General features: G+C 34.4%; 1 protein-coding gene across 12 annotated transcripts in view; it reads left to right on the top strand.

The window, feature by feature from the left end:
* Arms (Ankyrin repeat-rich membrane spanning) overlaps positions 1 to 26,731 on the top strand; it is a 200,218-nt gene that overhangs the window by 107,459 nt on the left and 66,028 nt on the right. The window contains exons 1-2 of one of the 12 annotated variants that reach the window (XM_067774554.1): positions 12,234 to 12,315; positions 13,009 to 13,137. The exons of 9 other annotated variants lie outside the window; for them this stretch is intronic. In XM_067774554.1, the coding sequence (XP_067630655.1) occupies positions 13,042 to 13,137 (96 nt within the window). In that variant the 5' untranslated portion in view covers positions 12,234 to 12,315; positions 13,009 to 13,041. Of the gene's footprint in view, positions 1 to 12,233; positions 12,316 to 12,554; positions 12,560 to 12,856; positions 13,138 to 26,731 lie in introns of those variants that run through there. 2 more of the 12 variants (XM_067774555.1, XM_067774553.1) reach the window with 2 other exon arrangements.

Here is a 26,731-nt window from a genome sequence, read left to right as displayed (position 1 = left end):
CTATCACAACGTGATCGATCTGACTGCGAGTATTTCGATCAGGAGACAGCCATGTAGCTTGATGTATCTTTTTATGCATGAACCTCGTGCTGGATATGACCATGTTTCGAGCACCGGCAAAGTCAATCAGCCTCAGTCCGTTAGGAGAAGTTTCATTGTGTAGGCTGAACTTTCCGACTGTAGGGCCAAAAACACCTTCTTTGCCCACCCTGTCGTTAAAGTCGCCAAGCACGACTTTTATATCATGACGGAGACAGCGCTCGTATGTGCGTTCTAATTGTTCAGTTCAAAGTGTCTTTCACCTCACCGTCTTTCTCCTCTGTCGGCGCATGGGCGCAGATGAATGATATATTAAAAATTTTTGCTTTTATTCAGATAGCGGCGAGACGCTCGTCCACAGGCGTGAACGCCAGCACTTGGCGACAAAGTCTCTCTCCCACCACGAACCCGACGCCGAAACTGCGCTTATTCGTATGGCCACTTCTTTCTTCCTTGCTTCGTCCAACGCATTTCTTTGATGGCGGTGATGTCAGATTTTTGCTTTGACGAGGACATCAACCAGCCGGGCATCTGCACCAATCTCATTCAGAGAGCGGACGTTCCAGGTGCATGCCCTCAATTCATTGTCCTTCAAACGTTTGCCATGGTCGTCATCAATAGAGAGTGTATTTATCCGAGGCTTGTTGTTATATTTCATTGGAGTATGGTTTTACGTGGCGGGTCCCAAGCCCAGCGCACAATCCGCTCAGCGGGGCGAAAATATTACTTGCACATTTATATAGCGAGCCGCTTGCTCCAAGACAGACGCCCGCTTGCAGGCGCACATAGAGGTGTACAGACGCTGCCGATGAGATCTCCCCCGGCTAGCCCTTAAACCGATTATGTCAGAGTGGCCTAGCCAGGTAGTCGCCTTCTCACATTAGCTCACCGCTAAACGGATGTTTAGCGGCTACCCAGAGGATACTTGGCCGCAAGCGACCGGCAGTAGTGAGCTGCTTGAACCGCATGCAAAAGAACATTCCCAGGTGAATGGCGGTCAGAAGCTTTCCCCACTTTCGTGGACTTCTGCACACGGCTCCACCCTCCAAGCGCAACTATTTATTTTCAATAAAACATTAAATTTTCATTTGGGACTGAAAAAATAAACAACGCCTGAAAATGGAACACCCTAATGCGCATACGTTCTTTTACGTTCTTCGGCTTAAACAAATTTAAACAACTAAAATCGCACGCTATGGGTTTTTCTTGAATCATTTCTGAATCATTTCTTGAATAATTTCTGTAACAATAAGGAATAACAGCTTAGGTCGAAATAGCGCAATTTTGGGTTATAAATCTTCTTTAAAAATCAGATCGGATTCTGGGGTGAGATGCGCCCGAATCTATAGTCAGGAAATGCTCCGTTCTATCCACATATCCTACACAAGGTCTGTATTACGTTTTACGATCAGTGACTAAAAACCATTTCCACTGAATTGATAACTAAGCAACTGTCAAACTATTTCTAAAAATTATAATAATGTATGGATCTAACAAGTACTATTTGTCGCTAGTTTACGACAGAGGTATTGTGATTTAAAAAATGAGTTTCGATCACGGATCGTAATACGTAATACGTGCCCAGTGAGACACCTCGATTTTCTTTCCACTTGTGATGCAGAGATAACAGTGCATTCAATAGCGCGATTGTGTGATTTTCGCATTTGCGCCACCTGCAATAATAAGCGCTCCTCTTTTGCTTCCATCTTGGATGTTATGCGTGCCTTTGGGGCTTACAGTTGAAATTACATATCATTTGTGAAATACGTGTCTCCCGCTGTTACATTTTTTCGAGATCTGAGTTAGCCAAGCTAATAATTTAGACTTTCGTTTTTCCATTCCATTTTTGTTAAAATCTCCTCACTATCAGAGCTTTGTTAGCGCTGTAGGAAGATCAAGCTACTGCAATTCGGAGCACGTCGGCTCGAAACCAGGCCACCGCTCACCAGATTTTTTTTTATAACTATAATGTCGACTAATTTAGTTTAAAATTTAAACCCAGTTTCAATGCATCTATTTTCAGGAAGGCCGGTATAATCTAAATATTAAACCATATTTGTCTTAGTCAGATACCTATATAGTACAAGTTTCAGATTTAGGCTCAAACATTTAACCGTGTAGCATTTGTTGTGAAGAGTGAATGGATCATTATTATCTTCCCTGGGCGCTTCATCGCAGCCTCCGTTTAAGAGGAGAAAAAAGAGCTCCATCAAAAATCTAAGCACTCTCTGAATATCGGCTACCTGGCCGTCCTTTTCGTTCTGCTAAGAATTTAGCCCGGGCTTGCAACCTTTCGGGGAATTTTTGGTAACATTTTTGATTATTTCTATAATGCAACACTATAGGAATACGAGTACTGTCAGTATATTGCATTATGGTCTATCTGGTGGCGTATTTTTCGATCTTATAACAGGCATGTGGCTTCACGGATCTTTTAGTGCTTAAACTTTGAGATGGATTTCAGCTGGTGATTGGAATATCTCTCTTCGAAAACGCCCTCTCTCAGACCACGTTTGAATAACGCCCTATTTTAAAATAAGTTTCAAAGACGCCCTATCTCGAAATTCGGTTAAAGAACGTTCTCTCTCAGAACATTTTTCATAAACGCCCCAGCTAACGTCAAAATGTGTTGAATTTGAGCTCAGATAGGGCGAATTTCTGCCGAATTCAGAAATAGGACGATCATCAAAAGTTTTCTGAGCTAGAGTGTTTTCGAAACAGCAACCAAGATGGGGTGATATACCACTCCGTAGTCGATATGATTATATTTTGGTCAAGCCGATCGACCTCAATCCATTAATTAACTATTGTAACGAATTTTGGGAAATTCCTCTTATTCCAAACCTTATGCTAACGTTCGAATCGCTAAACTGTTGAATAAATAACTCCAATATTCAATAATGCAAAATGGGCTTTAGTAGACTACTTTGAGAGTACTTCACAATAACACTTATACTTCACAACCAATAGCGTGCTTAAATCAAAACTAATTAGTCATTAGTCAGCTTGCGCTGCTTTTATTCTCTGCCTTGTCCGCATATTTCTCCAAAGGTCTAGGCGTTTCTCCTTCTAGAATCTCCTGCTTGATTACCAGCTATATGCGTGGATTTGTAGTTTATAGCCTCTCGCATAGCCATATGCGTGGGTATGCGTGAGTAACTACTTCAACTGATGACCACATGTGTGTGTGTAAAATCTCTCTCGTTGTATAAATGATGATTTGATGTACACAAGAGTGGCAGCCTGCTTTATTGTTATTGTGCCTTTATTTACTTACTATCAGCTTAGTGATGATAATATTTGTCACACTATTATCTGAAATTGCTGTGTATATGTAGTTTTACCTACATTTTTTCATAGCCAAATACTTACATACATGGGGAAAAATTCAAAAATGGCAAATTTTGTGATTCTTGTGATCTTGTGTAGGGCAGTTCTTTTGATCAAAGTTGATGCAAAGATTTTAAAAAACATGATCGGCCTTAGTAAGAAGGCATTGCCGTCCTAGTTTTCGAAATACTTAATTACGGTTTTTGTGCAATTCCTACGAAGTTATTCCTCTAAAAATTTAGCATTAAAGCTTTATAAATTACAGAGATATAATGTCAAGTATTGAATTATCACAAAATTATATTTTATTTTGAAAAGATATCTTAAATATATGTATGTATTAAAAGTGGGCAATGTTATATACCTATTACGCTAATTTTAAGCACGAATCTTTGTCGGGGTCAGAATAAATATTATGATAAATTTAATAACAATACATTTCCTTAAATGAAAGTTATTGCTTCTTGCAATTGTGATAAAAAGGTATTCAGTTAAATGGAAAATCGTGCTAGAACTAAAGCCCCCAACATCGTGGTCGTCATTACAGTCATGGTCATCATTGGGGAAAGAAACTATTAAGCATTCGAATTTTAGAAGTACACAGTGGCAAAGGCAAAAAAACGCATCTAGCAGCAAATAAAAAAAACAAAAAAACATTGTTGCAGCATTAAAGATTGCAATAATGGAAGACTACAAATAAAGCTTAATGGTCTGAATTGGTGCTTTGGGAATCCCCGCCGTCCACAACAAATGCAAGCCAGTTAACGACTTACCACAAAGTGCACTCTTCATTGTTTGGCTTGGCTCTCTGACTTACTGACTGTTGGTGCTGGTGGCTGTTTGTTACAATTTTCTTGATCTTGCTGACCAGCATCTTAAAATGGCCTAACAATTTTTAAACTGCAGTCATCGCGCGCGCACCATTCAGCCACGAGATATCGGAGCGATCAAGACGCCGCGCATTCGCAATAAACGACGATTGTGTTAATTTTTTTCTTTGTTTTGACTGGCAATATTTGAGCTTTTTTTAGGAGGGACAACAAGTGTACGGATTTATAAATATTGCATTCACTTTGGGCTGATTTAATTTAGTCGGTCACTCTTGTTATTAAAGTTGTTATTTACTAAGATTTTTTGTTTGTTCATATATTGTTCATTGTGATACGTTGTCAACTAATCAAATACTGGCCAGCTACTCTAGTCTAAGTTGACGCATTACTCTATTACGTTCGCTATAAAGTGCAATGAATGAAAGTTCGTTTTGTTGAATTTTTTGTCAGTTTCATTTTAAACAACATAAAATGGCTAAACAAATTCTGTGATAAAATAAATATTTATACCATTAATTTATGGCATTCTGTTTTTTTTTTTAACTCAATTAAAGATTAATATCAGTGTAAATGCACTAAACAAATGTCATACAGTTTAATTCATGAAAATGCCAAATGCGCGCCAACTTATTTTCTTAGACGCATTCGCTAATACACGACGCGTGCTTATAACGGTCTCTCACGCATCACGCATGCTTTCGATAGCTGCGCGTTTTTATTGTGAAGATTAAAGTGCAACTGCGCCACTTTAGTTGGCATAATTGACGTGTCACTGCCATTCACAACAACTCTAAACCAACAACGGCTTAACAAAGACAGCAGCGACAATCAAATTGTGATACAAAGCTTTAAGCCCGAGTTAAAGTTGACATAGTCATAAGCCATAGTCATAACCACATTTTTACTTATCCATATCAGTTATTGCTGCCTTAACCTAAAAATCGTGAAAATTTCATAAAAATGAAGAAAACCTAAAAAATTACAAACATATACCACAAAAAATAAGTCTCTTAGTCAAATCGTATCCAAAAACAATAAATAAAATCTACAAAGAGTTAATAAATTCTCCAACTCAAATATTTTTAGGTTATGGATATGGCGAAAACCCAATTGGTTGGCTATGATATGGTTATTAACCTGGCTCGATTTGTATGGACGAAAGCTAACCGATATCGCGCCATCAATTTTTCGAAAGGATTTGGGCTCAGGAAAAAAATCCACTACGCATACCCAAAAAAAATAATTTTCGAGCCTGCGAAAAAAAAATGGCGAAAGGGTAAATTTTTCTACCAAAACCTAAAAAATATTTTTCTTTTTTCTTTTTTTTTCAAAAAACTGTTGTAAAAACGTATGCGTTAACAGTTTTTGAAAAAAAAAAATTTTTTTGGGTTTTGGGGAGTGTTTTGATCGAAAAATTGACCCTTTCGAAATTTTTTTTCGGCTCGAAAATTATTTTTTTGGGTATGCATAGGGGAACATTTTTTCCTGAGCCCAAATCCTTTCGAAAAATCGATGGCGCGATATCGGTTAATAAATCGACCCAGTCTAATGGTAATGGCTTTAGCGTTATGGTATGGCACCATTAATCAATTGCATTGATTTCCATAAGGTTGGTTCGATCAGCTGTTTTATCTGGTTATGGTTAAGTCACCATTAACTGGCCCTTTACGTACACTTTTTTGCACGGATATAATAGGCATTGGCTTTATTGTTGCCGCAATTATGGTACAAACGTGTAGCCAGATCAAATAGTCTGAAAATCTTAACTTGAAGATTGTGAGATCAAAAAATTATTTTTACTTCCTTTATATTAGGTCGGTTGAATGTTTGTCCGCTTTTCATACAAATCTTGCAAATCGATTTTTAAGTAACTTCTCATTGAGCTACAAACGTGAAACTATACACATAGCTAAGAACACCGTAACAATGAAACAAAAGGAAAAAATCCGTTAGGTGGCGCACGTATCGAAATAAGTAGATAAGAATTTGAAAATTTTCAAACCAGCTTTTAAGTAACTTCCCGATGGGCTAGAGACTTGAAATTTCGCACTTAATTCAGAGGTCGATAACAGCCGATGACACGATACCAAAAGATTCGCTAGGGGGCGCACGAGATGAGATATTTAGAAAAATATTACGAAACGGAGGAAATTTTGGAATTATGAATTTGGTATTATTGAATTTATTTAAGTTCTCATTGAGCTACAACTGTAAAACTTCACAGATAGGATAAGAGGCCGAGAATATTTAAGAAAAGGAGAAAAAATAGCGTTAGGAAATTTGCTGTTTTGAGATCGATTTTAAAGTAACTTCTCAGAGACAGGTTAAGGCACCGTGACAAAGGAACAAAAGGAAAAAAAAATTCCGTTATGTGGCGCACAGATCGAAAAATTAGATAAGAATTTGAAAATTTTCAAACCAGCTTTTAAGTAACTTCTCGATGAGCTAGAGGCTAAAATTTTAGAGCTTAATTCAGAGGTCGATGACAGCCGATGACACAATACAAAAAGTTTCGCTAGGGGGCGGCACGGACTGAGATGTAGAAAAATCAAACGGAACGGAGGGAATTTTGGGATTGATTTTTATGTAAGTTCTCATTGAGCTACAAGCGTAAAACTTAGCAGATAGGCTAAGACACCGAGAAAATGTAAGAAAAGGAAAAAATAAAAATTAAATAAAAAATTTTAAGTACTTCCTTTATATAAATGGACAAAAATCAGCGAAAAATGTCTCCTTATATAAAGACATATTCTTGATAAACTTTGATTTTTAAATGTTGACATAGAAATTGCAAAAATATTTTTGAGAAGTAAAAATATAAAGGTGGAGCGCAATTGATTGACTAATAATATCTCCTTTCCTACCATCTTTCCAATCCAAGTAATGTGCGCTCCACTTTTATATTTTTACTTCTTATAAATATTTTTGCAATTTCTATCAAAGTTTAGCAAGAATATGTCTTTATATTAGGAGACATTTTTCGCTGATTTTTGTCCATTTATATAAAGGAACTTATGATAGCTATACAAAAAATTGGCTACCAACGTGGGGCTCACTAGTGTCGGTTAGATCACAGAGTGCAGCTCCTAAGCAACCATTTTATAGACAACTGGCAAACTCCGCAGACGTTGAAAGTTGCAACGTTTAAAAAATGTAAATTTTTGGGTTAGGCCCGCCCCTGCAAAAAGCGTTCTAGTACTAAGTTTCCAACAAATCGCAAAATAAAAACGATTTTTTAAATAGGTCTGCCGGGTTTCTTAATAATAAGCTGCTAAAATATCTACCTTATCTGTCTTACCAAATTTAAAGTGAATCGCTCAATAAATAAAATTTTTTTGTTAGCGCAGGTTCGAGGGTATAGCCGTAGAGGCGAAGATGTTGGAAGTGGACAAGCAGCTCAATGATGTTATAAGTCAAAACAAATAACTGTAAAATGGTACGAGTAGGGGAGGTAGAAACATATCTCCAGAACCTCAGAAATCTCAATTTCGCTGCGACTCTTACCTGCAACACAGTAAAGTGGCGTTGAGCGAGCTCCTGCTGACTCTTGAGGAGGGTTCCCTTGATGTGGCGCTGATACGGGAGTCATGGCTCTTATCTGGAGAAAAAAGTTACTGAACTCAGCGCGCACGGATTCAGCGTTTATTATGCAAAGACGGAAAGCAGGATTAGAGCTGCAATTATGATAAGAAAATACCTATACTCATGTATGCTGTCTAACTTCAGCACTATAGACCTAGTAGTGGCCGCAATGCAAAAAAAAAAAGGTCCCATCAGAAGAGCTCAAAAGACCGGTGGATCAAGAAGGTTGAAGAGGACGGCTTGTCATAGGCGCGGATGCTAATGCGCATCACAGCATATATAACGGCATCATAGTTAGAGGCGAGCCGCTTTTTTGTTATATACCACAGAGTAGTCTACAGGTGGCCAATAGGGATAGCGGTTGCTACTTATGTTGAGCCAACGACAAGTAATGTGCTTGATATCACATCGAGCTCTGAGCATGATATAGCTCAAGGTATGACTGGAGGGTCATAGACAGGCCACCCCCTAAGGAGGGTAGATATGGAAAAAGCTTTTAGAAACCCTAGGACAACAGACTAATACAAATTCCAGAAATGTGTAGTAGGAAGACTTGGGAAACCTTAAGAGGTTACCATCGTTTAGGAGTTGGAGGTGTGCAACTTCTTATCAAATGCGCTGACAACTGCGTTCAACAGAGTTTGTTCTCTGAGAAGATTCAAGGGAAAAGCAAAGCCAGCATGGAGTAAGGAGTTGGGTCGTCTTAGAGGTCAGGTAAAATGAGTATTTAAGCTGGCAAAAGTTGCGAAAAGCAAGGAGTGCTGGAACGAATACAGATCTGTCGAGGATCTATAAACGTGAAATTAGCAGGTTGATGGATCGGATGCATGCTTAATTGCAGAGGGGACGATTACTTCGCAGTGGGGTGTGCATGATGCCACAAATCCCTCCACTGCTCACGAGTTTCGATGAGGACATGTCAAACTTATGGCGTATGCGGATGACGTTGCAGTTGTCAAATGAATGCAGTTGTCAAATGAAATGAGATAAGTGCATTCCAAAAATTAGCTCTTTTATGGACCGGGCGTTTCTGGATATTTATACTTGGGCATCTAATGTCGGGTTGAGCGCCAACGCGAAGTACACAGACATGGGCTTATTTACTAGGAGGTGTCGAATTGGACTAGGCCTTAGCTGGAAGGGGTAACTCTGCAGGAGAAACCTTGTTATAGAGTCCTTGTTTGGTTGAAGGCCACACAAAAAAGTGACTTCCTCAAAAAATAAGAGGGGGTATGCAGGCTATCAATGCCTAGCATAACGGAAGCTCTGAAAATAATCCCGACGGCTGCACTTTATCCCATTCTGAACTTTCTACCAGTAGATGTATTGGCGAAGAACATAGCGTTAACAACTGCAACGAGTCTCAATGCCTCGGGGCAGCTTTAGCGCAGACTGTACGGTCACAGTAGTATAGCGTCATCAAATATTGAACGAACAGACTACTTACTTCCCTACCAGCGCTTCGATGGGTCTCTTAGAGCCACAATAAAGGTGGAAGGTTGGCTCAAAGGCGCTCAAATAGCAGACGGGGCGATACACGTGTACATCGATTATTTCAAAGTAATGGAAATTGTAGGGTCTCCAGTATACAGCGCCGATCCGGAAATAAAGAAATCCTACAAGCCGACAAATTACTGTAGTCTTTTTCAGGCAAAAGATGTAGCCGTAGCTAAAGCAGTAGAAACACTGGAGGAAAATAGCTTCTACTGCAGTCGCGTTAATTTTTACATTGACAGCCAAGCAGCAATTTAGGCCATAATCTCCTACAGCGCAACACATTAAAGTGTGTTAGAGTGTAAGCGATTCCTGGGGAGAATTGGGATAGAGAGAAATATAAATCTATATATAGGGTCACTGAGATATGGGCACAGCTATGATAGAAGCATAGGTACTAGAAAGCTTCTCGTATTTGCTGAGATAACGGATTTATTTTATAGCATATGTAGGTGCTGGTTTCTGATAGGGCATTTCAGTTTGGTCGTTGAGCAAACTTTTGGTAACACTTTCGATCTATTCAGTCTATGTGAGGTCCTTACGGACCGGTCAGTTCAACCTAACCTAAACTATTTTAATATCAGGCCTCCCACCAAATATTGGTATCTAGCTCTCAAGACTCAGGATACGACCCTGCTTATACTTAAGGAGAATTGAGTACTCTTGCATTTTGCTTAGTATTTCCCATATGCCAGCACTTTAGCAAATACTCTTCATACCTCAATTCTCACCCACAACTCATCAACATAGTACGCCCTCATTCTCAGTCTTCAACACTATGGTGCATACTGCACTTAGTTTAACTTCGTGGGCACTTACGCATTCCCAAAGCAAAGCACAGTGTGTGGAATTAAAAGTAAAGAGAAAAAAATATCTGTGACATTTTTATTTGATTATTTATTTAAATCTCCTGTAAGTCTCCAAAATTCACCTCAATTCTCAATAATCGGATAGAGAGTAATTTCGGAAGTATTTTTTATGACTCCTTTATGCATCCGCGTAGAACGAACTTTTTTTTGGTCGTTTAGGGCTCTGAGAAGATCTTATTTATGAGGTAAATAAATAAGATCTTCTGCTAAAAGCTTATAAGCTAACATGTGTATTTTAGTGGTGGTTATGTTATCGATAGGAAGTAAAATATATCAACTTTATTTTGTATATTTGTATATCCCCTACTAACTCGGGAACAACTCCTCCGGTTTGAATGAAATTTGTTTCGTACATATTGTATAGCATTCTAAGAATTTTTTACCTTTGCGTTGCCACTGAGGATGTTCTTTCAGGCTTGTCACCTATTTGAATTGTTCTCTTAAATTAGACGTGATATGCCAATATGTTCAAAGTAAAGTAAAAGTTCAGTATTGCAGCCTAGGCTTACCACCTAATCTTATTAAAGTTATTTCCTTGTCACTACAACGTCGCAAACGGCTCTAACGATTCAAGAAAAATGCTAGTCAAATAAACTGAATTAGGGGTCGATTCAGCCAATATTTCTGTCACTTTTTAATTATAGCAAATAGCTGTCTCAACTTTGCACAAATTTTTGATTCTAAGTCAGTCAAATGAACAAAAAAAGTTCATTAAATATAAGCCACAGATCTTTTAAAAAATAAATAAATCCAGGGCCCGTATCGTATTATAAGATCCTTGATCGAAATCCATTTTTTAAAGCACAATAGCTCTGAAATGGCGAATGCTTTTTAAATGGCATATGTTTACTACTGTTTCACTACTAAGTGGAAGACTTAGCATGCTACCACCACACCAGAGCAGCTGGCCAGCTCTGCTCTGTTAACTAAAAATTACTAATGACAGAATATCAACGAAATCTATTAAAATAACAGACTTCTTCCGTCAACATTAGAAAAACAGTGGCACGATAGTAGTGAGCGAAACTTTCTCTGCAAAATGAGCTGATGCATTTGCATTATATTGACAGTTGTTTGCTGTTGAAATAACCAATGAAATGAGTTCTTTTAACAAAAAAAATCAGTTAGATTGATTGAGAATCTGTCGTTTTTACAGAATATTGTTAACATGATACCAACAGTTTTTCTACTGTTGAAATAACTAAACAAATTTATTTTCTTGACAAAAAAAACTCGGTTGAATTAACCGTAATGCGATCAATTTTACTAAATGTCTGTTCATTCAAGAACAACAAACCTGATTTGTTGATTTTACTGGCTTTATTTCTTTTGGTGCACATTTTCAGAGTTTATATCTACATATCATATCTCCACTGAGAATGTTCTCATGAATTATTTTTGTATTTAATGAGATGAAATATTCACATAGTTTTTAATAACATTGATTTTATGTAGAGTTGCCACATAAACCTAATTATAGATTTGTATTAATGTATATCCTGAAGTTTTAAAGTTTCTGAGACAAATTTATGTCACGCCAAGCTAAGCCCGGGCCCCTACGTATTTCAACTTTAAAAATTTAAATCTCCGCCACTTGCGAGGTTAAGTCAATCCACTGTAGATCCCCATGCCACGATTACTTCTATTGCAAAAAAAAATATATTTAAATTTGTTATAGGTACTGTCTTGATCTCATAAATTAAATTTATCTCAGTAAGTATTTTGTGCCAATACACTGAAAAAAAAAAAAACATTTATTTGTTTAGAGCACAAACCCGCAGCTGTTTGCTTCTTATCAAAATTTTGTGGGCACAACTGCACACAAACAACCCACTGTCACACATACATACAGCAAAATACAATAACAAATCAAATGATGCCTTTGAGTTGTAAAATTGCCGCTTTGACTTTTAAACGTTGGGTGTTGGGCGAATGCGAGCGTAAGAATAAAACAAAACAAAAAACATCTCGTCTTCAATTTTATTATTTTATCTCTTGATATCAGACGTGAATTAAAAACATTGCGCTGAAGTCGTCAGCTTTAAAAATTCATACGTTGTTAGTCGCTAAGCAAAAGTCTAAGTTAGTAGTTAAATTGTGAGTGAGACGCGGATATTTTATGCGCCAGATGTCGGTAGCGCTAAATTCTTGATGATTGATTCTTACAACAAGTAAAGCGAAATGTTGCGCTTGCGTGCGTTACCAAAGATTGGTTGCTTTTTTTGCATGGCATTTGTTTTTGTAACACGACTTTATTTGATCTGTTCATAGAGATTAAGACAAGACTGAAAGTGCAGCTGGCCACAAAATGTTTTTTAAGCTAGATTTTTGAGCTTTTTTTTTTCAAGTTAAAGTGAATATCAAATATTTATAACAAAATAAGATTATTCTGTGATATACTCAACAAATATTTACGTATGTACATAAATGCACAAGAGTAAATAGTAAATTAAATCGTAAATCAAACGCAATGACAACAAAATCACATTTCTAGTCTCTAAATATTTATAAAAAAAAAAAAAAAAGATTTGCTTATAATTATGAAGAGCAACATAAACACTAAACGAAATAAAGATAGCTAAGTTTTATACTAAAAAAAAGCCTATCTACAAATATCAATAAATTAAAATGAGTGCCACCATCTAAAGTGAAGTAGTATACTTTTTAATTTTATCTGAAGCTACATAAATAATTAGTAATATACTGCAGATATCTTATCAAGTGTGCATCAACATCGCATGAGACTCTAAAAAACAAAATTTTGTGACACTTTTGACATTTTCAAACAGCGTGCAAATAGACAAGAATTTCACTTGTTGTTTTTTTTTAATTAATTTTTTTTTTTTGCATTTTAACTAAAAAAGACAGCGCGCTGTACGCACCCACCCACATTTAGTATGAAGTTATCAAAGAGTTTTGACGAATTAGTACTGAACGCGTCACGTTTAAATCTCAACAATTTACGTTCGCCGAATCGCAAGAAAGCAAAATATGTTAGTATATAAATTTTCTTTTACATAATTTTTTAATTATTATTATTGTTTAGGTTAAATGAATTTAAATAAGTAATTGATGCCTGAAAATATATTTCAAATATATCACAATTCGGCGTAACAGAGGTAGAAGAATGGAAAATGCATGTAATAAAAAATAAATATATAAAACTTTGGTATACAAAAATTGGTTTAAAAGACAAAATACGGATAAAAATCGGTATAAAAAAATGTATTCTTTCGTATCGGCTTTTATTTTGTTAGTTATTGAAAAGTTGTTTAAGTCGGCCCAGAGCTCGACTAAGTCTTTAATAAATTTAATAAATAAAAAATGTCATAAAAAATGTTATTTAAAAAAACTTGCTTTAAAATATTGTTTAACAAAATGCATATCGCTTACCCGGTTCAATAATGACGCAATTGTAAAATATTAAGTTTTGGTGAAGCAAGTTTCAATATTTGCATCAACTAGAAAAATGTGCGAATGCAATAACGACGCAAGTGGTCAAGCGCGGAAACTATTTGTAATACAATTATAAAATTTATACACAGCAAAGGTTAGTACTCTTTAAAGCTTTTGTGCGCGTTATCTCGAAACTTTAAAATTGACATTTGCGTCATTATTGAACCGGGGAAGCGATATGTATAAAAAATTTGGTATTAAATATAGTTCAAAAATTTTTTTCAAAAAACTGGTATAAAAAATGGTAAAAAGAAATTGGTATAAAAATTTAGTTTAAAATATGCTGTCAAATAATTGGTATAAAAAATTGCATTAAAATTATAAAAAAGGACAACTTGTAGAAAAAACATTTGTATAACAAAATGTGTATAAAAAATGGTGAAAAATAAGTATACAAATGAAATAGGAAAAACGGTATAAAACAATTGCAATGAAAAAATATTTAAGCAGGCTTAACCATAGTTTCTTCAACAAATTTATCAAAATTTATCCGAAAAAATGCAAATGTAAGCCAAAGTTCTGTTAAAAAAAAAAAAATTTATTCAGAAACTCTTTTTTTGATTAAAAACTTTGTTCTTGATGTTGCTTTTTCCATGGTTTGAACCCAGGATTTTCGGTGCGGTAGGCAAAGCACACTACCATCATATATCAATTATTAATGGTATGAATATGAAGAGTACCACTGAAAGCTGTTAAAATAACAGATTTCCGTCAACGTTAAAATAACAGTGGCTGTCGATATGACAGAATTCTGTGGGACAATAGTCATAAAAACAAACTAGTGAGCGCCATAAGCGTAAGTTTATCTTCTCTTCTCTAAAATTTTCTGATGCATTTGCATAATATTGACAGACCAATGAAATCAATTCTTTTAACAGAAAAATCAGTTAGATTGATTGAAAATCTGTCACTTTTATAGGACGAATCCTAATTAATTTGAGAGATTTACGTTATAGAAATACTCCGCCCTCTTGGTGTGTTCTAGAACCTAGCTTACCGATATGTGACAATTTTGCCTCCCCTAATAACTAGAGCCTTGACTTTGCGAGCGCCGAACACGAACACAGGACGTGCTCAACCGTTTCTTCCTACATTTGCTGTTAGTGACGAGACCTAACTTATTCGCATGTGACGCCAGAAGGCAGTGTACGATTACACAGCCACCGATAAACCGAAAAATTGCTTTCGGCCGATAAAGCCGGCCGGGCTGGTGCTAAAGTTGCAAACTAATTATCGGCCGGCAGCTTGTTTATACCCAGCTGTACTTGTAGACAGGGTATTATAACTTTGATTGGATAACGGTTGGTTGTACAGGTATAATCAAAATAGATATAGCCTCACATATATCAAAATCATCAGTATCGAAAAAAAATTTGATTGAGCCATGTCCGTCCGCCCGTCTGTCCGTTAACACGATAACTTGAGTAAATATTGAGATATCTTCACCAAATTTGGTACACGAGCTTACCTGGACCCAGAATAGATTGGTATTGAAAATGAGCGAAATCGGATGATAACCACGCCACTTTTTATATATATAACATTTATAAAGTTTTTTAAAATGGGCGGGGCACCGCCCACTTGTGATAAAATCAATTTTACAAATATTATTAATTATAAATCAAAAATCGTTAAACCTATCGTAACAAAATTCGGCAGAGAGGTTGCCTTTACTATAAAGAATGCTTTGAAGAAAAATTAACGAAATCGGTTAAGGACCACGCCCACTTTTATATAAAAGATTTTTAAAAGGGCCGTGGACGAATAAAATAAGCTATATCTTTGCAAAAAAGAGCTTTATATGAATGGCGTTTCATTTCCCAACATCCCACAATTAATAAATTTTTTTTACCGGAAAGACGCTGCAGCCTGTATGATCTACTTATTCTGGATCGGCACATTAAGAAGCGGAGCCGACCCCTTCCGTTAATTTAGAATAATCGGTATACACGTGTATAGTATGTTCTGCCATTTCTGCACGCTGGTGGCAACCCTCCGATACATACAGCAGCAAATAGATAAATCAAAGTTCGTCCATTAAATCCTCTTTTTTCGTATTTTCCATATTTTAAGAAAAAACCTCTATGAATTTGTTAACTGAAACTATGCAAACCAATGCCAAAAACGTTTTTCGAAAAGATTCGATAAAATTTTACGAAAATTATTCGGAGCTTTTTTATCTTTTTTTCAGTATGCAATTTTATAGTGCAATCGGTTTTAATAAAGTACAAGTTATATGTAGGTCTCTCGAAATTCGCATTGATGAAAATTGATTGGGCTGAAAAACTGCATACTCCAAAAATTTAGAGAACTCCAAAAAAAAAGTTTGAAGTTTTCGTGAATTTTTTTTCGGAAACGTTTTTAAGATTGGTTTGAACAGTTTCAGCTACTAAATTCCTACAAGATTTTTTCTTAAAATGCAGAAAATAAAAAAGGAAGTATTTAATTGACGAAATTTAAAAAAGAAAATGCCACTCCTATTTTTCTGTACGCCACTGTACCTCTGTTGATTTGGGATCGTTATTTCACTTTAAGGTAGTTAGTACTGTTGTGAAGTAATCTAGCTCTACGCATGTATTGTGCTAGTCTAATTCTTCACAGTGAAGTACGGCAATGCAAATTTCATAAAAAATTCGTTTGTACCTTAATTGCTTCGTTGGAAAAATTAGACTAAATAAGCAAAATATTAAGTGAATAAACACTTGCGAAGTACTAACAAATAATATGTTTTGTGTTTGCAAAACATACGAGTGCTCAATGGAAAAAGAACTAGAATACAAAAACTGAAACAATTGAGACTATTATCATGGTAAAAATATTCCACAGGCAAACTAAACACCGTTTTCAAGGGCGCCTCGACTTCCCATACAAAATTTATATGCGGTCGTTCAGGTTTCCCAAAATTTCTAGTAAAACTTCTGAAAATTTCAATAGAATATATTAAATTATACTGAGTTTTGAAATTTTTCAAAATATTAGTTTGTATTTGCACAAAGCTTTTGATATGACGGTCCCCTTGGTAGGGTTTTCTGCTTAAGCGCGTATATAAATCGCAAGAAATGAAAAATTTCATACCAGAAAACGCTTAAGAAAAATTTCGTTTGACAAATAGTGTCCACGTCTCAAGAAAACTTATACGATTTATGCTACCTTTTTTAAATATTTCAGCAAACAGGCACATGGGAGCCCTGGTTTTGCAAAGAAATATATTTCCGATTTATTATTTCTTGAGCAATGACCCTGTGAGAACACAGTCGGCTGAATATTAGGGTCAATGGTACTGTATTTATGAGTTTTTTTTAGTGGGAATTTGAATTCTATGGCCCGGTTTTTCAGTACAAGTTCAACTCAGTTTGTCAGTTAAACTACGCTTAAACTAATTCTGCAGTTTTTCAGTCCACTTTAACTGAAGTTTAAGCTGAGTTTAAGCGGCCGATCTGGCAGAGTTAAACTCTAGTTAACCTATAGGTGATTTGCATTCGTTCGAAATGGCGTCGAATACCCAACAAGCATTTGGGTTTGAGTACCAGTAGAGCTCATGTTGATAACTAGGCATACTTCTAAAATCTCAAGAGCTGTTTCGAAACAGTGGCTCAACTCGAGAATCATAGCGTACTCAGCAAAAGAGGAGAGCAAAAAATGCTTTAAAGATTTAATTCCCAACTTGTGGTTCTCTAACTGGACTCAAATGTAAGATTCCATATTACAGTGTTTTCACGAAACTAAAATGAAATATATATAATTTATAAAATAAATAAATGTGAGGCGCGATAACCTCCGAAGAGATTATAGGCTGAGCTTCTCTTCCAATTTGCGTCGTGCTCCTTTTAATTTTTCCTACAAAATGTCGGGACGGAACCAACTTGTTTTATTCCGAATCCGAACAACATCTGCAAGGCAGATGAGTTTTCACTGAGAGCTTTTCATGGCAGAAATACACTCGGAGTGCTTGCCAAACACTGCCGAGGGGCGACCCCGCTTAGAAAAATGTTCTACTAATTGAAAAACCTTGTTTCTAGAACTTTGATGTTGCTTTGCCCGCGTCGTGAACCCAGGATCTTCGGTGTGGTAGACGGAGCACGCTATCATCACACCACGGCGGCCACCTACATATATAATTTATTATTGATTAATACTGCTATCAACCATGTGTTTATTTCTCACAATAAAAAACTGTTGGTTTTGGTGGTACCACCTTGGAGATTTTTTTCAACTCCACCTCAACTCGATATGCAATGTAGGATGTCAACTGTAGAATTGTACATTTCTCAAAACCTCTCCAAATTAGGATAATAATTGGAAAATATTAATGTCGTTGGAGATCAACTCGAAAACTTTTAATTTTAAAAAATTTCTCAAAGGTTGGATAGTGATTGGAGAATGAAGTTGAATATCAACTCGAGAACTATCTGAATAATTAAATAATGATGTTTGATGTCACTTCCAGAACTAGATATATATTTCACTGGAGAGCTTTTTTTTCCACGTTTGTTGTGTAAACAAAATCCAACTGTTGCCGTATCTAAAAATTATCTAGATAATAAAAAAACCAATGTTGCCGCACAAAAAAGCATACCCCAAGGCGGTCTTAAACTGTGACTGGAAAACTGCTCAGTAGTTTAATTGGAGTTTAAATTTGACTAGAGTTTAAGCGAACTAAGTTAAACTTAGCTTAACCAACTACTGAAAAACCGGGCCTATGTGAGCAAAAGTATTCTTCGTTTTCTTATGATGTGGATACCTGGCTTTAAAGTTTACAAATGTACACAATTTCGTGTATCTAGATATGTTGTTTGGAAAATTTAACAGACGTCAACTAAAATGACAGATAACAATGTTTTCCTAAAGCGATGACGACAACACGATGAAGTATACTATGAGTGGATTTAAGCTTGCTTACATGGGAGTGGCAGAGTAGAATGATTAAAAAACAAATTTTATTTTATTTTCTAAAAAAGCGCAAAAGTTGTCTTTTAGTGTGAAAAATAGAGATGCAAAGATATCCGTACAATAAATTCTACAATTTTGTTGGAAAAAAAATTTTTTTTTGGATGCAAAGTGCCACCCCGAAATAAAACTAGTAAATTCAATCGAACTACGGGTCCATTCAACGGATATTTCTGTTAATTTTTATCCATTGCAAAAACTGTTGAAACTACGCACAAATTGTTGATTCTGAGTTCAGTATTTCAACAGTCGAATCAATAAAAAAAAAGTTGTTGATAAAATGCATGTAAGCCACAGGTCTCTTGAACAACTGTTAAAATAACCGACTGTGACACGATAGTCATAAGAACAAAGTAGTGAACACCGTGAGTAGAAATTTCCTCTTTAAAATTAGCATCTGTGCGATTGATTAAGAATCTGTCGTTTTTACAGAACATTGTTAACTTCATACAAGCAGATTGATTGAGAATCTGTCGTTTTTACAGAATATATGTTTAACTTGGGTCCAATAATACCTCCTTTTTTAACAAATTAGTTCTCTTTACAAAAAAAAAAAAAACGGTTGAGCTAATCTTACTACCGTTAATTAAATAACAAAAAATCTGATTTGTTGATTTAACTAGCTTCATTTCTTTCGGTGCGGTCTAATCAGCATTACATTAAAACTTACTTCCATACATATAGAACTCAAGTCTGCTAATTTTTTTTATATTTTTGCAAGAAACTGGTTTTGAATTGTAAATCGTTCTTAAAATAGCCGGAATTGAATATATTTCAAAATAATAATTTTCACATATAAACTTCCTTCTCTTCAAATTATCAAACTGGTTATTATTATGAAATGTAACTTCATATGTATTTAATGTTTGATTTACGTTTACTAAGTTTTTTGAACTCGTTGCTGCGTAATAAATTTTGAACGAGATTTTTTATGTATTGTAAATTTGAAAAAAAAGTCAACATTAGCAGGTCCGCTTCAAACTTAAAATTTTCGCTGTGGTGAAAGATTACTATAATTTTTATTTGTATTTTAATAGCTGCTTACCGCAGTTTTCTAAATTTATTTGCATGGAATTAATTGATGGTGGTCCCTGGGAAGGCCTACTCTCAACTCGTTAATAAGCTGTTTTTTGTATAATATTGAAAATACATAATTTTTTTGTTCAGTAGTGAACATTCTGCATTTTTTCGGTTATTAATTATGAAGGAATAAAAAAATATTTGCTTACTTATTTGATTTTTAAATTTTTTTCTATACCTAATTTTTCTTTGCAACATTTTTTTTCCATACAAATTTTTCCAAATTTTCATTTTTTCTTAAGTTGATACAAATTTTAAATTCTTTTTCCTCGCTATGTTGTGGTGTGATGTATCTAAAAAATGTCGGCGTTGAAAATTAAAATAATAATAGCAATTCGAAAATCGGGCAAATGAACGATTTTCCATGGAACGCTCGATGTATATGGTGGGCCATCTGTGCCTTTGTTTGTACTTTTCAATCGTTTTATCTACATATGCATATTAAGCTGAGTTGATTTGCATGGACGAAAGTTAACCCATATCGCGCCATCGATTTTTCGATAGGTTTTGGGCTCAGAAAAAAAAGTTCCACTAAGCATACCAAAAAAAATAATTTTCGAGCCTGCAAAATTTGACTTTTTGACGTTTTTTTTTCTTTGATTTTTAAGGTTTTTTTCATGACCTACTAAAAAAATTTTCATTTGATTTTAAAATTTTCATGTATACCCTGTCCGACTCAAAATTATCCGCTAAAAACTTTGGCGAACAGTTTTTTGAAAAAAAAAAAAATAATAATAATAATATATATATTTTTTGGTTTTTGAGGAGTGTTTTGGTGAAAAAATTTATTGTTTCGCCACTTTTTTTTAAGGGTTTCTTCAGAAAGCTGCAAAAGTGTTGCCGATGAAAACTAATTTGTCTCATAGTTCCTATCCCACTTAAAATTATGAGATAAAAACGTTGGCATTAACAGTTTTTAAAAAAAAATTTTTTTTTGTTTTTGGGACTTGTTTTGGTCGAAATCGATTTTTTCATTTTCAAGGCTCCAAATCATTTTTTATGTATATGTTTCCGTTAGACCCACCAATAAGTATACCAAAATGATCAGGAGACAAGCTAAGTCGATTTAGCCATGTCCGTCCGTCTGTCCGTTTGTTTGAACGCAAACTAGTCCCTCAATTTTTGAGATATCTTGATGAAATTTGGTAAGCAGGCATATTTTGATGGGGGATTTGACATTTGTCGGAATCGACCGGATCGGACCACTATAGCATATACCTCCCATACAATCGATTGTTCAATAAGAGGGTTTTCGCACCGGTATACTTATTGGTGGGTCTAACGGAAACATATACATAAAAAATGATTTGGAGCCATGAAAATGAAAAAAATCGATTTCGACCAAAACAAGTCTCAAAAACAAAAAAAATCTTTTTTTTTAAACTGTTAATGCCAACGTTTTTATCGCATAATTTTAAGTGGGATAGGAACTATGAGACAAATTCGTTTTCATCGGCAACACTTTTGCACGTTTCTGAAGAAACCCTTAAAAAATTGGCGAAAAAATTAATGTTTTCACCAAAACACTCCTCAAAACCCAAAAAATATATTTTTTTTTTCAAAAAACTGTTATCGCCAAAGTTTTTAGCGGACAATTTTGAGTCGGACAAATGAAAATTTTAAAATCCAATGAAAATTTTTTAAGTAGGTCATGAAAAAAACCTTAAAAATCAAAGAAAAAAAGTAAAAAAAAAACTCAAATTTTGAAGGCTCGAAAATTAATTTTTTGGGTATGCGTAGTGGAACTTTTTTTCCTAAGCCCAAAACCTATCGAAAAATCGATGGCGCGATATAGGTTAATAAATCGACCCAGCTTAATGTATATATCGTCTGTTGCTTTTACGAAATTCAATTCAGCAATAAAATGGTTATGAATTAATAATTTATCTTTTAATTAAATTTTATTCTTGGAGGTAAATGAATACGTCCAGGAAGTGCTGCTTCATTATTGTTTATCAAAAATTTGTTTTAACAGCAGTTATAGCATAGCCGGAAATAATGGTGGAAAAGAAAAATGTGTAAACCCAAAAAAAAATTTTTTATTAAGTATAAGCGATTGCAACAGGCGATGTACTGACCAGCGTTACCAGAACTTTTTCAGAAAAAAGGCTGACAAAAATAAAAAGCTAAAAAATGATAAATAAAAATTTTTAAGGCTAAGAAAAAAAAGCTTAACGTTTAAGACAACTTTCTATGCGTTTTATTATTTTTTTTTATAAAAGACATAACAGAATAAAAAAATTAAATGAATTTTTACTTCAATTTCATAAAAAATAAAAAAAACTGTGTTTTAATTTAAAAGGGATACATGATAAATAAAACTCCACTATAGTCTATAGTTTTCGTAATATGTTTGAGGTAAATGGCTTTTTATTTGCAAAATAAGAACGCCGATAAAACTATTTTCAATAAGGAAATCTACGTTTTGTCTGGCAAATAAATTTTTGAAGGGAATATTTTCATGACAATTTCTGCGCTGGCCGAATCACTGCCGATGAGTGACACTCGGTAAAATAAAGTTTTAAAATAGGTTATTATGAATATGAAAAAAGGCCAAGCAATTCTATATTGCAATAAAACTTATAATAAGGTACACCAATCCTTATTCAAGCCTGATTTTGGGTGGACTATATATATATAAGCCTTACATAAAAGGTCCTAATACAGAAGTTAGTTTCTTTTAATAAGGTCTTATGTAAGTAAGCCTTATTTTTGTTGGTCCATAATCCTTATAATAAAGTTGTTATATTCTACCTTATGGCTTATAATAGTTCCTTACGTAAGTTTTACTTTATATGTGATATACGCCTTACACACAACGCTATCTTTAAAATAAATATTATGCCTGTTGACATAAGTACAGAAAAAAAGAAATTATCCCATTCGTGTGGATACGATTTGCAACGGGTCGAGTCCGTCGTTTTACGCAGCATATATGTATCATTGCATAGCTCTTTTGTCTACATGTGGACTTAGAAACCCAGTTAAATGTTTCTGCAATCTAAAATTAAATTTAGCTCGGAAGCGGTTTCGAAGCAGATGAAACAGTCCTAGAATCGAGTGGCACACGGAACGAAAATGATATTAGGTTGATGTTGCCTAAATAAAGTTACTACGCCTCGATTTCTGCCTACCATGATGCCAACATTATCTGTTAATTAGCCCAGAGTCAATTTAAACAATTTATCAAAAATATTTAACCCCTCATGTTAAATAATGAAATTAAAATACATATATACATACGTAGCTATAAATGCACTTCCGAAATTAAATAACGCTAGCGAATGCATGCACACAACAACAACATACACACAAACACACATATACATTCCACTCAAAGCAAGTTTGCTCGTAAAATTCACAGCGAACATACACGCGAACTGCATTTTGAACCTCTGACTTTTGTGTCACATTTTTTTAAATTTCAATCTCATAATTTTTTCATAATGCGCCTGGAAGTATAACTTCAAAAATGTTGCATGCAAATTTTCCCAACATATACAGCATAAATTGATTTTACTGCGAAAATTCTTCTTGGTCGTTGAAAACACATATCTGTGTAGATGATGATTACAACTGGTTATCATTCATTGATGGATTCAATGAAGGACAGGTTACACACACATTCATAGGCTTAATTCGTATTTAAGAGAGCTTATTAGAATACGGACCTAACAGCACAGTCTTTTCAAAGATCAAAGTGTTTCTCTTTGAAACCAATTTCCACACAAAAATTCTCTTTAATTTTCTATTATTAGACATAGCCGTCAACAACAATGTTTTAAGAACTTCAGTGAGGTAGTCCTGGAATTATCCTGAAAATAATCGCAAAATGATTCCGAAACGGTATCCAAATGATCTTAACTTGATCCCGAAAAGGTCTCAAAATTATCTCGCAATTCATGGCAGAACGATTCGGAAGTAGTCCCGACATGATTCCGAAAACGACACGAAATTATTTTAAAATTATACAGGGATAACCCCTAAATCATTCCGAAATAGTTTCGATAAGATTCTTTAAACAATTCCGAAATGGTTTCGATATTAACCGGAAGTAGTCTCTAAGTAAGCCTAACATGTACCTGAAATAGCCTTGGCGTGGAATGCGGGTTCTTCTGCTCACTTTTGCAAAGGTACTAAGATGATGTTTTGGCGCGGTTGAGTAACAAATACGGTGGAAATGTAATTTAAAAATAAACTTTTTTCGCGGTGATGTGAACCCCTTTTTCAAAGCAGCTCAATATTTATTACCTCATATAAGATTTTAAAACCAGTTGGAGTTGAGCTTAACAATTGGCAATCACTGAAAGCTTGTATATGTCTGTTAGAGTATGTTTTTCAAAAAGTGTCATTCCATATAATTTCTTTGATTTATTAAGCAGCTTTCTTACCTTCTGCGAAAAAATCAAAACACAAGTTTTGAAAGTTATATATGTATGTATTTTACTTCGCATTAACTAATAGATTTGAAAAAAAAGAAACGATCCCATTACGAACAACTAAAAAAAACGAACTTTACCTAAATAAAAGCTCAATTAATTTAATCAAAAGCACGCAAAGCAATTTGTAAGTTTTAATACCTAAATAATGAAATAGTTTGTTGTATGGTGTAACATGCAAAGCGAAACACAAACAATCTTCAAGTGTCCATGTTTAGGATGGAATTACAAATCTACTTTATTGGAGTCGAAACCGAAATTGGAAGTAGAAGTAGGATACAAAAGACACAATACATACATATATATTTCTTCTGTACGTGTGTTTGTCACTGAACTCCTACTAAACGATTTGAAAGATGATTACGTGGCAGTTTTCGAAATGGTGCTATCGCAATATGCCAGTAAATGTTTCTTTCTTTTCAGTTTCTCTTAGAAAAACATAATAATTGAATATTCAGTTATTATAAGCCGGTGTTAAGCTCATGAATTCTTAATAAAGCGAAATTTAATTTGCATGAAGACTTTTAAAATTTTGAAGTTGTCTGTTGAGTTTGTATAAAATTCAAAATTTTCATTAAAAAAACGGTTGAAAATGGTTTTATAAAACGTTTGCAGAGCTTTCGTTATACAATCAAGTATTGCTATAAGAATTTCGAAATTGTCATAAGTTGTTTGGAAAATGTTTGCGAGTTTTAATTTGCATGAAGACTTTTAAACACATTTAAAATTTATGAACTTTTTTGAAAACGATTTTAAAATTCGAATGAATTAAGCGGGGATTGCCCTAGTTGCTTTTGAATGTATGAAAACAATTACTTGAAGCAATTTTTTAATTTAATTTATTTAATAATTTGGGAAAAATTTAAACAACGTGACATCAGGACGGACAAGGTGACAGCTGTTTCGATTATTCTATTCATACAAATAGACAACATTGGTTAATTCATTGTAGTTCTATAAATAGAACAAAAAGCAAAATTATCAGTTTCTTTAGACCTGGCAATAACAAAGAGCAAATCTTTAACATATGATAATATACGAAGTATGTACTGTGTAAAGAATAAAATATGCAAATAAGGCAATTGGGATAAGTTTACAACAACTAATGCATGGCTTGGCTGAATGCGTTTGTGATACTAGGAGTGCGGTTTCAAATCCCACTCCCGGGAGAAAAGGCTTTGAAGAGATTTACAAGGTATAATCGAAACAGCTGTCGCCTTGTCCGTCCTGATGTCACGTTGTTTAAATTTTTTCCAAATTATTAAAATTCGTTTGTATAGTTTTCGTTAACAAAAAAGTTTTAATGTAAAAAATTTAAATTTTCATATGAATTTTCTACTTATTATTTTATGAATTCATGAGCTTAACACCGGCTTATAATAATTCAATATTCAATTATTATGTTTTTCTAAGAGTAACTGAAAAGAAAGAAAGAAACATTTACTGGCATATTGCGATGGTACCATTTCGAAAACCGTCACGAATTCATCATCAGGCAATTTCTTAATGTTATCAAAGGTTTCAACGAGATTCGAACCGCGAATCACACGGTGAAACTACAGTTGCCTTAACCACTAGGCTATCCTGCTTGTATTTGTTTCCTTGCTTAATTCAGTGTATCTCATTTCAACACTAACAATACAATTGAGACATTCTGTCTCTATATTAATTTGTGTGTATGTAGATTTGTTTTTGTAATTTCTCGAAAATGTTTTCGAGTTTGAGTTTGCATGAAGACTTTCAAATATATCTATAGTTTTCGTTATACGATCAAGTTTCGATGTGAAAATTTTGTAATATTCATAAGAATTTTTCCGACAATGTTTGCAAATTTGAATTTGCATGAATACATCGGTTTTGAAATCCGTTTACATAACTATTGTTAATGCCCAAACTCATTCGACTTCTGCGTCTTTTTGGGGCTGGCGTCACTGTGAAAGAACGATCTCGATTTTTTTCGAAAACGTTAGTGAATTTTTTATCATAGTTTTTTTTGTAAAATTCATATAATAAGCCATAATTTAGTTCAATTTAGAGCTCCGTTTGATTACTTTTGCATATTTTAAACGCTAGACTCAAACAATGTGATTAAAAAGAACTAAATTTCCGGAATTTAGTTTAATATTTTTCTTACTTTGGTTTTTTTTTGTTTTAGTAAATTTGTAGAAAGATTTTGATAAACATATGTTGTGTATTTGTTTACCTTATTACGTTTACCGTTATTTATTAATTTAATGAAGCAAACAAGCAAGTTAAATAAATCAATTTTTTTGTTTCGCTTTATACGAAAAATAAAAATCTTTGTCGTTAAAAGAGCGCCCTATTATCTTAATGGGCCTCCAATACGCTAAAGGCGGTCCTTCTTATCGTAATTATGTATGTCTATATGTATGTTAATGTTGAAATGGTATTACTTTTAGTAAGTTAGTAAGTACTAAGACCCAGTAAGTTTGTCTGTTAATATCATTTAATATCAAAGTAAATACTTACGATTGCTTTTATCTTGCACTTTTTGCTTGGCTTCTTCGTTCATGCATTTTCTATTTAGCACGTGTGTATGTATGTACGGATGTGTGTACATATTCTGCAATGTTATCATATCTATCAAAAAAGCTCTTCACAACATTTGTTATCACTTATGCTTGATTAAATAAGTTTGAAAATA

This window comes from Eurosta solidaginis, chromosome 3, assembly GCF_040869045.1.
Source record: "Eurosta solidaginis isolate ZX-2024a chromosome 3, ASM4086904v1, whole genome shotgun sequence".
NCBI classification, from domain to species: Eukaryota; Metazoa; Arthropoda; class Insecta; order Diptera; family Tephritidae; genus Eurosta; species Eurosta solidaginis.
The sequence above is the reverse complement of the archived record's forward strand: the minus strand, read 5'-3'. Positions and strand labels throughout refer to the sequence as shown.